A 14,841-nucleotide genomic window follows, 5' to 3' on the forward strand; every position below is an offset into this window, starting at 1 on the left:
TTCCCCCAAGAAACCCATGCTGGCTTTACCTAATCAACCCACAATTTTTCCATGTGACTATTAATTCTATCCTGAAGAATTGTTTCTAGAAGCTTCCCCAGCACTGAGCTTAAACTGACTGGTTTGTAATTGCTGAACTTATCCTTGCAACCTTTTTTGAACAAGGGCATAATGTTTGCAATTTCCCAGTCCTCTGGCACCTCCCCTGAGCTTAGGGAAGACTGAAAGATTATAGCCAGTGCCCCTGCAATTTCCACTCTCACTTTCTTCAGTAGCATAGGGTGCATCTCATCCAGTTCCAGTGCCTTGTCAATCTTAATTACCAACAGTTTATCCAATACCTCCTCCTTATCAATTTTGAACCCTTCTAGTGACAAAGTTTCCTTCTCTGTCACCATGGCCTGGGGAGCATCTGCTTCCTTGGTAAAGACAGTTGCAATGTATTAATTTAACACTTCAGCCATGCCCTCTACCTCAACGTGTAAATCCCCTTTTTGGCTCCTAATTGGCCCTACTCCTCCTTTTAGCTATTAATGTGCCTATGGAAGACTCAGATTCTTCTTTATGTTGGCTGCCAGGCTTTTCTCAATTCCTCTTTGCTTCTTTAATTTGCTTCTTCACCTTTCCTCTGAACTTTCTGTATTCAGCTTGGTTCTCAATTGTATTTTCTGCCTGACACCTGTCATAAGCACACTTTTCCTTCTTTCTTAATTTCCATCTCATTTTACATTCAAGGACCTCTGGCATTGTTTGCCCTACCTTTCCCTTTTGAGGGAATATTCCTTGACTACGCCTGAACCATTTCTTCTTTGAAGGTAGTCTATTGTTCAGCTACAGTTTTTCATGCCAACTTTTGGTTCCAGTCTAACTGCCCCAGCTCCATTCTCGCCCCATTGAAGTCAGCCCTCCCCCAGTTAATTATTCTTATTCTGAATTGCCCATTGTCCTTTTCTACTGTCATCCTAAACCTTATGATATAATGATCGCTGTCTAAATGTTCCCCTACTGACACTTGATCTACTTGACTCACCTCGTTTCCAAGAACCAGGTCAAGCAGCATTTCCTTTCTAGTTGGAATGGACACAGACTGCTGTAGAAAATTCTCCTGAACACAGTCTAGGAACTCTTGCCCCTCTCTGCCCTTTATACTACTACTATCCCAGTCTATATTTGGGTAATTAAGGTCCCCCATTATAAAAACTCTATAAATGTTTGCATTTCTGTAATTTCCCTGCAGATTTGGTCCTCTACATCCTTCCCACTAGTTGGTGGCCTATAGACTACACCAAGCAATGTAATTGCACCCCTTTTGTTCCTTAGCTCTAGCCAAAAAATTCTGTCCTTGAACCCTCTTGGACATCCTCTTTTTCCAGCACTGCAATGTTCTCCTTAACCAATACAGCCACCTCTCCTCCTTTTCTTCCTGTCTTATCTTTCCTGAACACCTTGTACCCAGGAATGTATAGCACCCAGTCCTGCCCTTCCTTGAGCCAGGTCTCTGTAGTAACCACAACATCATAATTCCGCACAGAAATCTGCCCATGTAACTCACCGATCTCATTTACACTACTCTGCATTCACATACATGCAGTATAACTCCGATTTAGACTTCACAACTTTCTCCCTTACACCGACTCCACCTATTAACTTGCTATTCACTATTCTAGTGCTATTTGTCTCTTCCAGTATTTTGTGCACCTTGGTATTACTCTCTAATATTCCCTCCTGGTTCCCACACCCCTGCCAAGTTAGTTTAAGGCCCCCCCACCAACAGCACTAGCAAAAGAGCAAGCAACTCAGTCCCAGCTCTACTCAGGTGCAACCCATTTGGCTAGTAAAGGTGGCATCTCCCCCACAGCCTGTCCCAGGAATCTAAAGCCCTCCCCCCTGTACCATCTTTCTAGCCATGCATTCATCTGCCTCATTTTCCTATTTCTGTAATCATTTGCACAAGGCACTGGGAGTAATCTGGAGATTACTACAAACCTAGCTCCCTAAACTCTGTCTGCAGGATCACATCCCCCTTCCTATCTAAGTCACTGGTACCAATATGAACAATGACCTCTGGCTGTTCATCCTCCCCCAGAAGAATGTCCTGCAGCTGTTTGGTGACATCCTTGATGCTGGCACCAGGGAGGCAACATACCATCCTGGCGTCACATCTCCTGCTGCAGAAATGCCTACCTGTTCCTCTAACTAATGAATCCCGTATCAATAGTGCGCTTCCTTTCTTCTTCCTCCCCTCCTGTACAGCCGAGCTGCTCGTGGTACCACAAACTTGGCTCTGAATGGACTTCTGAGGAACCAATGCCCTCACCAGTATCCAAAGCAGAAAACCAATTAGTGAGTGGGCTTTTAGGGGACTGCTGCAATACCTGCCTGGTTCTCTTGGACTACTTGACAGTCACCCATTCCCTTTTCTGCCTCCATGCTCCTAAATTGTGGTGTGACCACCTCTCTGAATGTGCTATCCATGTAGCTCTCAGCCTTGTGGACATGCAACAGTGACTCCAGCCACAGCTCAAACCTGGAGCTCAAGTTTCTGCAACTGGCAGCACTTCCTGCACATGTGGTTGTCTAGGTCACCAGTAGTGTTCACGACTTCCCATATATTACAGGACAAGCATTCCACACAACCGACCTGCCCTGCCATGTCTGACCTTTACATTAACTTTATTTTACTTTGGTTTACTTACATTACTAGCCCTGACTTCCCGTAATTCCTAGAATTTCTTACTGAAATCCAAGTAGCTACTCCTTTAAAAATAATATGCTTTTCTAATTTATAGCTGTTTAAAGACACTCCATAACAGCAGTTTCTTACCAACCAATAAACTTAGTTTTCCGGTGATGTCACTGTTCAATTTTGTCTTTTACAAACTCTGCTCCAAAGTTGAGGTTACACGCAGGTCCATTTTTGCTTAGCTGCTCCTGCTCCCAACATAAAGTAACTCCTATGTATACCATACCTCTTTTCCCCATGCACCAAATTCCATGTGAGCCTAAATTGCTATTCATTTGGTCTCCATCTCACTCTGGCATAGTCACCTATCTCCTCGCATACTTCTCACTGACCTGGAGATAACAAATAGATGGGGGTGAAATACAAGATAGGGTGGCTCATTAAACTTCAAACGCCTTTTGTTCCATTTTAAATCCTTTTAGGTTCAAATTAATTCTGTCTATTTCAAATTAATTCTGTCTATTTCAAATTAATTCTGTCTATTTCAAATTAATTCTGTCTATTTCAAATTAATTCTGTCTATTTCAAATTAATTCTGTCTATTTCAAATTAATTCTGTCTATTTCAAAATTCAGAATTGACACTTGATAATTTGTTTGCATCTGGAAAAGCCCAGCTGATTCTATTCAGTTCACAAAGGAGCATTTCCCTCTTCCTTTTACTCTCTGACAGTTTCTTCTGGAGGTTTGCAACCAATTTGGTCTCCTACTGCTGCAAATTTCATGTTCCTGGGATTGTCTGTTCCATGGTTTTGAGTTCTCCAACATCCCATCTTTATTTCCTTTGAGTTTGCTGTGCCCTTAAAACCATTTTTCCTCTTTCCATTTGCTACATCTTTCCAAGATATCTGCAACTCCTCTCACTCTGGGATTGGCCCCTCCCAGTTCCTGAAATTTCTCCTCCTTACTCCCCGCCTCTAGGGTTCTCCTGTCTAGTTTCTTTCTATCAGAGATATCCTCAACTCTGTTTCCAAGACAACCTTCCACTCATTTTTCTGCATCCATGCCCATCCAGTGTCCACCTGGTATTTTCAAGGTCATCCCACTAGGTGCACAACTATGTATTAAAATATGATACAGAAATCAATAATTTGAAGCATATTAAAATAGTGTGAATCTTTCTCTTTAAACAGTATAAATAAAATTAAGTGGGTTAAATCTGCTAATTAGCTTCTGGTAACGAAGATGAATAAGTTCTGCAAGGTATCTATGTTAATATGAATTGAGTGTATTAGTGAATAATTATACAAAATAACTCTTTCCCCTATCCCCTGCTTTCCAAGAATAAATATTTACTCAACATATATCCTGATAGCTAAACGTTTTGCCAAATGTGATGTAATTATTATAAACCTAATTTGTATTTTGTTCAGACTTTTTTTCAAAATAAAGAAAATGTAGAAGACCATGTATGAGAGAAAATTAATGAATGAGATTCCTGTTGTACCATCCATGTGATTTTTCTCTGTAGGACTTTAGAAGGAGTAACATTTGTGGGAGCTGTGAAAGAGAAAGAGGTTGCTCAGCAACAGTACCAGCAAGCAGTTTCACGAGGACAGACTGCAGGGCTTGTAAAGTAAGAACAAATTCATACCACTTCAATTACGACACCGTCCCTTCATTAATTTATTTTCCACACTACCTGATGAATGAAATTCAGTTTAAAATGAGGATAAATACATGAAACTCCAGTGGGCAGTGCCTCTCATCCCATCCACAATAGCAAAACCATTGTCCATTCATCATCACCTCTTGCCAAATCAGTTTTCAACCCACTAGCTAATGCTTCATTAAATATATGCAGATGTATCTTTCAAAATCTCCCAATATGAGGGTTGATGTTGATGTTTTGAGCACCCAACAGGAAACTAGCTAAGATTGGTGCTTTGGAAATTGGGTTACATTATTGTGGTCCCATCTCCTACGTTCATTGCCTGCACTCAGGGATTCCCTGCTAGTAATGGAACATCACAAACACTCCACCTAATTAAATAGCTTCTGATTAGCTTATTTACATTATGCACACTGAATGAGTAAGTTTTTATTTCCACCCAATCTATAGGTGTAAAGCAAGCAAACCCAATTGGAAGGAAGGGCAGTGAGCCATAATGCATGATGTGCATCATACCAATTTCTGGGAAAGGGGAAAACATACACAGGAAGCACCCATGCACCACAGGCAGGGTTTTTATTCAAATATTGATTTGCGGACAGCACAATCTTTAAATTCATTTTTATTGAATGTGGGCTTCACTGGCTAGGCCAGCATTTAGTGCCCATCCCTAATTGCCCTTGAGAAGGTGCTCACCAATTCTTGGCATTCTGTCATAGCAAGAGGCAAGCGTTCATAGAAATACTTTACATCTGGAAAAATTTACTTGTGCTACTAGCAACATGCACAAGTTATGCTCAGATCAAATCATGAACTCATTGGCGTAGTTCCAGTTAAATCCTTTGCTGAGATATATCAATAACTAAACTGGTACCATATGATACCAATTGCATCAATCGTAACAATTGTATCATTGAGCTCTGATGTTATACAGAATAATGGATAGAGGGGAGCGACCACATGGTTCTGATCTACTTGAGTAATTCATAAACTATAAACTGAGATTAAATTATGCCGTGAAATTATTTTCTTCTTTCCATTTGAGTTTATTCCTTCAACCAACAACTCAAACTGATTATCTGGTCATTTATTTCATTGCTGTTTGTTCGACCTTGTTGGATGCAAATTAACTGTCATGTTTCCATACGTTACAGCAATGATAATAATTCAAGAGTAATTCAGCAGCTGAAAAGTATTTTGGGACATCCTGTGGTTGTGAAAGGCATTACTTTTAGCTATCCCCAAAATTGGATATTCTTTATGCAGCCCTTGTCATTATGATGTAAACCTCACAGTGGGACAGCAAGATAATGAGAACTTCTTCCTCAATATATCTAATATCATATTTGTATAACATTTTAACTCCTGCTTTTTATTTTCTAATTTATGAAGAGTGGCTGGAAGAAAAATGGAGAAGTTTAAAGTATCAATAAATATTGGACCAACCAAAAAAGTCACATTTGAACTAACATATGAAGAATTATTAAAACGGAACCTGGGGAAATACGAGATGAATATCAGAGTAAAACCTCAGCAACTTGTCAAACATTTCCAGGTACATTTCTAAAGCAGCAACATTACTAATATGTTTTAGTTATGGCTGTTTTTGATTTTCTTATTTGATAATTAAATTCTCTCAAATTTTGAATTGCTTTTTCCAGATTGATGTACATGTTTTTGAACCACAAGGCATTGCCTTCCTGAATGTTGATGCAAATTTTCTAAAAAATAATCTAACTTCAATTGTGAAAAAGACTCTTACTGCAACAAGGGTAGGTGGCTTTGTATATTGTCTTTCAGAAAAACTTTACCTAAATAATAACTATAAAATTTAACATTGAGTCACTGCTTCATTCAGGGACATGTTTCCTTCAAACCAACACTTGAACAACAGCGTAAATGTCCTAATTGTCATGGAACAATTCTGGACGGAGACTTCATCATAGAGTATGATGTCAATAGAGACCTGTCTGCTGGTAATGTTCAGGTAATTGAAAGTTATACTTAAAATCAAAGTCTCATAGGATTCTTTATTCTGGTGATTTTTATTTTATATTTTGTTTTTTTTCAGATTGTAAATGGATACTTTGTACATCATTTTGCACCTGTTAATCTATCCAGGATTCCTAAAAATGTCATCTTTGTGATTGACCACAGTGGATCTATGTCGGGGGCTAAAATGCGTCAGGTAAGAAAAGTATTTTGGTGCAGGTGGGAAGGATGGAAGTTCCTGTTTTTCTTTCTTTTCTTACCTGACCTTTACACAAGCTGTGCCTAAAAGAGGACTAAGTTGTTTCACATATCCATCAACTTGAGAAAGGAAAAAAAAAAATTATATAGCAGTTTTCAGTGATTTACAGCCAATGTAATTAGTGTAGTCATTGTTGTAGGAAACAGCAGCCAATTTACACACAGCAAGGTCCCACAAACAACAAGGTGATAATGGCCAGGTAATCTGTTTTAGTGGCATTGGTTAAGGGTTAAAATTAGCCAGGATGCCAGAGAGAACTCTCCTGCTTTTCTTTGAAGTAGTATTATGGGTTCTTTTACATCCATGTGAGAGATAGATGGGGCCTCCATTTAACATCTAATCTGGAAGGTGGTACTTTCTCTGTAGGGCTCTGGAGTGTCAACCTAGATTTTGTGCATGAGTCGCCTTCTGATACAGAGGCAAGCATGCTACGTTGAGCCATAGCTGACACCAGATGGTGTTCAACTGATCACTAGGAAGCACATGATAGTGTTCCAATGAAAAGAATCCCTCAAATTCTTCCCCCCTTGATTGGGCTGCATCTTCGTCCAGTGCTGCTGCACAGGTAGCTGATGGACATGGGCATCTCTAGTGACAAGGAGGGTTGAGTCTGTGTGATCCATCTCAGTGGTATTCTGCTTTGGTGCTCCAGTGTCCTGCTTCAGCAGTAAGAAAACACTATAGCCCGAATTTTCAGCTCAGTGGGCAGGCGCGATCGGTGGGCCTGGAAATGGGTTGGGAAACAGAACGCTGACTGTGATCCACCCCTGACCACGATTTCACGCTGGCTGGCCAGTTAATAGCCAGCAGGCATGAAATGCGCACTGAAAAGCTCAGAGTTGCTGGGGTGGGGGTGGGCGGAGGGAGGGCAATGATGTCAACGTGGGCCAGTGCTGACAGAAAGTGCCCTGAAAGCTGCCTCAGGAAACTGAAGACCCGAAATCCAGGAAATAAAGGGCAGAACTTTCCACTCATCAGGCGGGAATGTGCCTGACCGGAACTAGCATAAAATGATGTGCAACATTCCGCTTGACTGGTGCACGCAGGAGTCAGAGCCACATCCACCATTAACTAAGAGGCCAGTTAAGGCCTTTGACAACCGATTTGATGTCGATTTAACATTGTCTGTGCAGTTTGTCGCTCATTGCACAGGCAGAACAGGCAGGCGGACAGTCCTCAATTTGCAAAACCTCATCCACGGGCGGGATAAAAAAGGGTCAGCAGCATTGTCAATGTGAGTAGCAAGGAGTTTTGGAGATAACTTGCTGCTAGTGTCAGCTAAATCTCTGATCTGGGTTTCATTCTTAGCATTTCCCGGCTTCATTTCAGGAACTGTGGGAGGAGAGGTGCAGGCACAAGGGGCACAGGGCCAGCAGGTACACCAAGGCAGAAGGGGGCACAGAGGACGCTACTATCTTGCTGCCAGGGTTTACAGGCGGTGATGCAGCTACCTCAATATGTCCGACGCGCAATGCCGAAGGAGGGTCCATTTCTCCAGGGAGACAGTGACCTCCATTTGTCACATGATTGGGTCAGAGATCAGCTCCGACTATGTGGGTGAATGCCCCATGCCAGTGGTTCTGAAAGTCTGTGGCCCTCAATTTCTATGCTTCTGGCTCTTTCCAGGGGTCAGTGGAGGATGTGTGTGGAGTTTCCCAATCAGCTGTCCACAGTTGCGTCAAGCTGGTGACAGAAGAAGTTCTAATCAGACGGGTATTGACTTTTGTTCATTTCCATACGGACGAGGCTAGCCAGGCTGAGCAAGCCAAAGGATTTGCAGGGATTGCTGGATTCCCGTGTCCAGGGTGTCATCGACTGCACAAATGTGGCCATCAAGACACCAGCAGGTTAGCCCGGTGCCTTCGTAAATGGGAAGGGATTCCATTCCATAAACATACAGGTAGTGTGTAACTACAGGATGCAGATTCTGCAAGTCTGTGCAAAATACCCTGGCAACTCCCATGATGCGTATATCCTGAGACACTCCCAAGTGCTGAGGCTCTTCAGTGCTCCAGCCCGACTGGATGGCTGCTGGGTGACAAGGGTTTTTCCTTGATAAAGTGGCTCAAGACGCCTCTCTTCCATCAAAGAACAGAGGTGGAGCAGGAGTCAACAGGAGCCATGTCTCCACAAGGGCAGCGGCAGAGAGAACCATAGGTCTTCTCAAAATGTGCTTCCGATGCCTGAGCCGTTCAAGGGGACCACTGCAATACCTTCCAGAGCGGTGTCACTGATAGTGGTTGCATGCTCCACTTTCCAAAAATCTGGCACTGGCAAGGGAGGAGCCACTGGAGGAAGAGAATGTTGATGCAGCTGCACAGGCCCCAGATGATGAGTCCAGTAGTGAGTCAGAAGATGAGAACAGTGAGGAGAACGTGGAGCCAGATCTTGGTAACCTCCAGGGAGGGAGGGACCTCAGGGACGCTTTGATCCAACACTCCTTCAGCTACGAAGAACTGCCAAATAAAAACTACCACCTCATGCTAGGGCTGCTGCCTCCATCCTGGATCACAGAAATGACCCTTTCCTTGGCCCCCAAGATACACCCAGTGCCTGTGCAATAAAGTTTTGAGCCACCCACATACTGCATTTCATACTGGTCTACCCTGCACCTACAAAATAAATGAAGCATACTCAGGCCAATAACACAAAGGTAAATGTAATTTAATGTTGGAACTCACATAGTATTGAATGGAACAATATACAGTATTGGTAGTCACACCATTAAAAAAAGAAAAACAAAATGGGGGAACAAAAGATCACCCGTGACCAGTCTCTCTTGCTTTAAACTTATAGCGGTTGCTATGTCTAGGTTCTCCCACCTCGCTGGCACTGGCATTGGAGACAGCCTGCTGACTCTGCTGCCTTGATGACCTCAGATGTCGTCCTCTGGCCAGCGGAGCCTGTGCTGGCCCTGCCTGAAAGGGAGCGGCCATTGCCACAGATTGCATCTCCCCAGTCATCGCAACCTCATCAGATGCCACAGTCACTGGCAGAGGGACAGAGGAGCTGCTGCCATCATCCAGATAGCCCTGAGAGGAGCCCACAGAGACAACAAGCAGCTCATGGCCCAACACAAGGGCGCTGTGGACCTCCCTGCTCACCATTGCTGGATGGGCACCTAGCTGGGATACTGGGTGCCCCATCCATCTCACATGGACACTGACCAGCTGAGGACATTGCCTGTGTGAGGGCTTGCAGGTCCAAACGCAACCCCAGGAACCCATGATTCTGCTCCTGGAGCAGCCTCTCCATAAGAGTCACCACTCTCTCCATGGAGGAGGCATTGCACTCAGCCACGAGGTTCAATGCAGTGCCCACGCTCCACAGGGACTCCTCCACAACCGAGATCATGGCATGCATACCCTCTTGGATCTTTGCCAGATCCTCCAGCATGTTATTCATAATAAGAGGTTGTGGTGGAAGAATTAATCTAGGCTGGTCTTTTGGTTCAAGCTGGTTTATTTTCAAGACAACTCCTCAGCGCTACTGACTTCCAAATAGCTTCCACACAGCTATATCTTTTATTTGATTTAGATGGGATAATCAATGCCCATCGCGTCTTTAACTAGCTTGTCTTTAACTAGCTTGTCTTTAACTAGCTTGTCTTTAACTAGCTTGTCTTTAACTAGCTTGTCTTTAACTAGCTTGTCTTTAACTAGCTTGTCTTTAACTAGGTGATTGCCATATTGACAGATTCTCCTCTTTTTAAATTAAAACTTTAAGAACTTAAAGAACATTTTTTAAAAACAAAACAGAAGAAAATAATGTATCCTATTTTCACATATATAATTCCCATATTTCTGTTACCAAATATATATATATATAATCAATTATAAAACAAAGCTTTTTTTCATTGCATCATTATAAAATAAGACACCCCTCTTACAATACACTTAATAATTTCTTAGAGCAGGCACTTATTTTTGTAAAATAATCTGATAGTTGGTGATTTGTGTCAACCCATTTTATCTTAGAGATCTCTCTTCTCTCTAACATTTCCTTTATGCTGACTAGGACTATTCTTAGCCTTTTTTCAGTGACACTTTTCATGGAATGAACGTTGCCCCAAAGAGACCCGTTAACATAACATTCTATGGGCAAACCTTTTCCACATTGCCCCTTATATATTTCTGTCAGTATATTGGATAAGTAAACCCCCATATCTAATGCTTCTACCAAGGCCAGCGTTTCAGCAGCCAAGGTGCTTTTCAAAACCCTTTTTATTTTCTTTGCCTCCCAAGCCAGCGGGCAACATTTATCAATCTTTCCCACCAAGAATATGATAGATGCTGCTGTGCTAGAGTACCCATCTGGAAGATTGGCATGTGAAGCATCTCTAAAAATGACCAAACTCATCTTCTGGATCACCCAAGGCTGGAAACTTGAGCACACATCTCTCAGAATTTAATTTTAAGTGTTTTATTTGCTCTCAGAACTTGCTCAACTATAGTATGTTTCATCATGGTACTTAGCTCCAATATATCATAACTAGCGTCAGGCCTAGTCTGAGTGAACAACTAGTTCAACTGCCTGACCAAGCGTTTTAGCTGTTCCATTTCTTCCTTGGTAGCAGGATCCTCTTTTTGTGAGGATCTACCATGAGTTATTAGAATATGATTAACATTTTTCTAGATAAGATTGTTGATTCAATGTCACTCCTAACTTGCTCTGCTTAATGTCTAAACCTATATATTTAAAGGCCCCTGAAGCCTGACTTCCAACCTGGAATTCCTTCTTTATCTTCTTGATTACCCATTGTTCAAATTCTGCAGAGCGCCCCACAGGAAATCAACATGCATGATGAAGATTCCAGCTAGTTTCTCTTTATGGTACCAGTAGAACATTGTGGGGTCTGCCTTTGACTGAATGCAACCTGTTTTCAGACCTCACGGAAAAATACCAAACTCTTGACGCATCATTCAATCCATAAACGCACTTGCTCAATTTCCATAGCTTTCCTTCTACATCCCCAGCTTCTTTGGGTGGTTTTAAAATAACTTCCCTTTGAAACTTCACCCACGGTAAAAACACAGCTTTTATTTGCATTCCCAGGAATAGGATGCCAATATAGCTAAAACAATCTTCAAACTCATTTTCCCTGCAGTAGGCAAGTCCATTCTGACATCCTGATCTCCTGGTCTCTCTTCAAAGCCTCAGGCTACTAATCTTGCTTTGGCCTTATCTGTACCTTTTCTGTACAGATCCATCTGAGATAAAGCTGGCTTTCCTCTGTCAGGTATTTCAGAACATACCCCAAATTCCTTTCCAGCTTTCTAACTCTTTCCATTTGGCTTCCTTCATTAGCAGCTACTAGAATCTCTCGGTCATTAGGACTTCTACTCCTATTGAGATTCATAGCTTGCTCTCTAGTCATTGTCCTTGTTAAGCCTCGGCCTCTACTCACATTCCTCTCCCTTTCTGGACTACTACTATATAACCTTTCTCCCATGTGAGCAGAACCCCGTTAGCAAGTCTTGGTTTTTTTCTAGGGTCACGACCATTTTCTGGTCCACTGTCAGAACTCATACAATGCTTTCTGGGTTTCCACATCTAGCGTCATCTGAGCCTTCACTGCAGATCAACTCAATAGTAGCGGTACCTCACTAGAAACCACATCAGTACTAATAAACAGATTGATCCCTGCTATCTTATGAGGGAGGACATTAATTTATTGTCATCTCCAAACCTGATGCAGGTAGAGCTTTCATACTCCTTGACCTTCCACCTCATTGAGAGACTCCAGATAGCAGTCAAGACTGTAGAAGTGCAACCACTGTCCAGAACTGCACAGTTGAAGGAATCTACCAAAGTACTCATCATCGGATTCAAACTCTCCATGATCAATACAAATTTCATGGTAGTCACAATGATCATTTCCAGTTTCAGATGAATACATCTTGTGGATCACTTCAAAAACACAATTCCTTTGCTATGGGCAGTTTATCACATAATGATACTGGGAATCACACCAAAAATACCAGTTAACCACTCCCTGTGCATTTTTTGGGTTCAAACGCCTACAGTCACCATCCCAGACACGCTTCTTGTCCTGTCTCTCAAATTGGCTAGATTTACAACCATTTTCAGACCTCTTGTCATTAACCACATCTTTGTATTGGAATCATTGTCTAATATTTGGTCGACCTTAAAATTCAGCCACCATTGAATCCTCCATCCTTTGTTTCACAAGATAGTTGTTCGCATTTGCTAAGAAAGTGGCAGGGAACAACTCTTTCTGCAGAAATTATTTTAGGGCAGCAGCCACTTGATCTAGGAGAGATTCTTTCCCCCAGAACTGAACCACTGTTAGTACTAAAAGACTATCAGTGTAAGAAATGTGTGCACAGTCTAGTAATTTAAATGTCAATACCGATTCTGGAATTTTAAGTTCAAATCTCTGTAGTCTCCTGTACCATTTATTAAAATCCATGATATATTCTTCCATGGACTGATCATCTGTTTTCCTAAACCTATCAAAGATCATCCAAGCTTCATACACTTCCAATAACTCATCCTTTTTGTAAAACTTATCCAAAAATAGTAACAGAAGGTTCAATCCCTCTTCATGATCCAAATCATCCACTTTCCACTCTGAAGATACCTTACTCCTTACCTTATTTTTGGCTGGTAATGATAATGCCAAAGGCCATACCTTGCTTCTTCTGGGGAATGGAAGTAACCCCAGTCCACATTTCAACTTCAGCCTTCTTTTGCTAATAAGGTTCAGAGTCAGAAAAAATTGGTGGATAGTCAAAGCTTGCGATTTTGCACCATCCTTCTGCCATTCCATAACTTAAATTGTCCCTCAGAGAATTGAGACAAAAATCATCATACACAGCAATCAGTCAGAAAAGCTTAAAGTTTATCCTCTGCCATCATGTTATTCACAATAAGAGGTTGTGGTGGAAGAATTAATCTAGGATGGTCTTTTGGTTCAAGCTCATTTATTTTCAAGACAACCCCTCAGTACTACTGACTTCAAAGTAGCTTCCACACAAACTGTTCCAGCTGTATCTTTTTATTCTGTTTAGATGGGATAATCAATGCCCATCACCTGTTTAACTAGTAATTGTCTTTAATAAGGTGATTGCCATATCTGCTGCCTAATGGATGATTCCAGAGGCTCATCATCTGCCTTCGGCTGAGCATCATCCTGCTCTCCAGCAGTCCTCAGACTGCTGGTGTCCTGGACACTCTCTGCCTCTGCCTGCACCTCAAGCGAGTGTGAAGTGCCCTCAGCAACGTGCACTGAGATACTAGCTACTGGCCTAATGCCCACCGAGGCGATGGTATCTGTGTTGGCGCCTGCTTCAGAGATTGGGTGTGACGCAGGTATTTGGGGAGCATGGTGGTCCTCCGGGATCAGGGGTAGCTCCTGGAGGTCATGCATTTCACTGCTCGGTGGCAGATCTAAGGGAAAAGAAGGACATGTCATTAGTTTAAATCATGACACTGTCACAATGCATGTCAGGCACCCTAGTGAGACAATAGAGGTGTGCTTCTTGGTGCCATTGTCTTTCAATGATCAATAAGGAATCCAGACTGGAGGCTCCCATCAATGATGAGACTGCACAAGAATGTTTGAACCATCCGAAACTCTCACTTCAGTGCATTTGCACTCTTACCTTCATCTGACACCCCAGCCTCATCGTGGCCGGTTGATCGAGGTGCATGGTGCCTCGTGAGCTCCAAGGACTCCTGCTCATGCTGGGAGAGGATGAGGAGGTATGGGGGTCCTCTGCTAGTCCACAACCTCTCAATATTGTTATGGGATGTCTTCTCCTGAAAGGACAGAGGAGCATTGATTAGTCCACTTCCACCTGCAGTGCCATTGCAGCCTGGCCAATCCCAGCTGAGGAGCACCTTGCAGGGCACATCCGAGCTGTGGCCCTCGAGCCACAAGACACTCAGTCAAAGCAGCCATGGCTCAGTCCCTTGGCTGGCTCTGGCATGATTCACAGGTGGCACTCAGACTCTAACACCCTTGAGCTCCACAGGGGATGGCCAGCCCAAAACAATTCAACACACTGACCCATGCCAACACGGTATTGACCTTTCCTGAGTGCAGCAGGTCATTGAAGAACTTCCGGCACTGCACTCATTTGCGTCACACCGTGTCATGGCTACTCACCCAGGATGCCACCTCCTCCCATGTCTTCTTGGTGAGGTGTGGTGGCTTCCTCCTCCCATATCTGGAGTCAAGGGTGTCCCTTCTGGCAGCCACCGCCTCCAG

The 14,841-nt window shown here is 42.8% G+C and overlaps 1 protein-coding gene across 1 annotated transcript in view; it reads left to right on the forward strand.

Annotated features, from left to right (window-relative positions):
* The window catches only part of LOC121279985 (inter-alpha-trypsin inhibitor heavy chain H3-like), a 101,757-nt gene that overhangs the window by 3,474 nt on the left and 83,442 nt on the right, over positions 1-14,841 (forward strand). The window contains exons 2-6 of the mRNA XM_041191607.1: positions 4,214-4,318; positions 5,747-5,909; positions 6,016-6,126; positions 6,213-6,341; positions 6,426-6,542. Coding sequence (XP_041047541.1) covers positions 4,214-4,318; positions 5,747-5,909; positions 6,016-6,126; positions 6,213-6,341; positions 6,426-6,542 — 625 coding nt within the window. The remainder of the gene's footprint in view (positions 1-4,213; positions 4,319-5,746; positions 5,910-6,015; positions 6,127-6,212; positions 6,342-6,425; positions 6,543-14,841) is intronic.

Source organism: Carcharodon carcharias, chromosome 7, assembly GCF_017639515.1.
Source record: "Carcharodon carcharias isolate sCarCar2 chromosome 7, sCarCar2.pri, whole genome shotgun sequence".
Lineage (NCBI taxonomy): Eukaryota > Metazoa > Chordata > Chondrichthyes > Lamniformes > Lamnidae > Carcharodon > Carcharodon carcharias.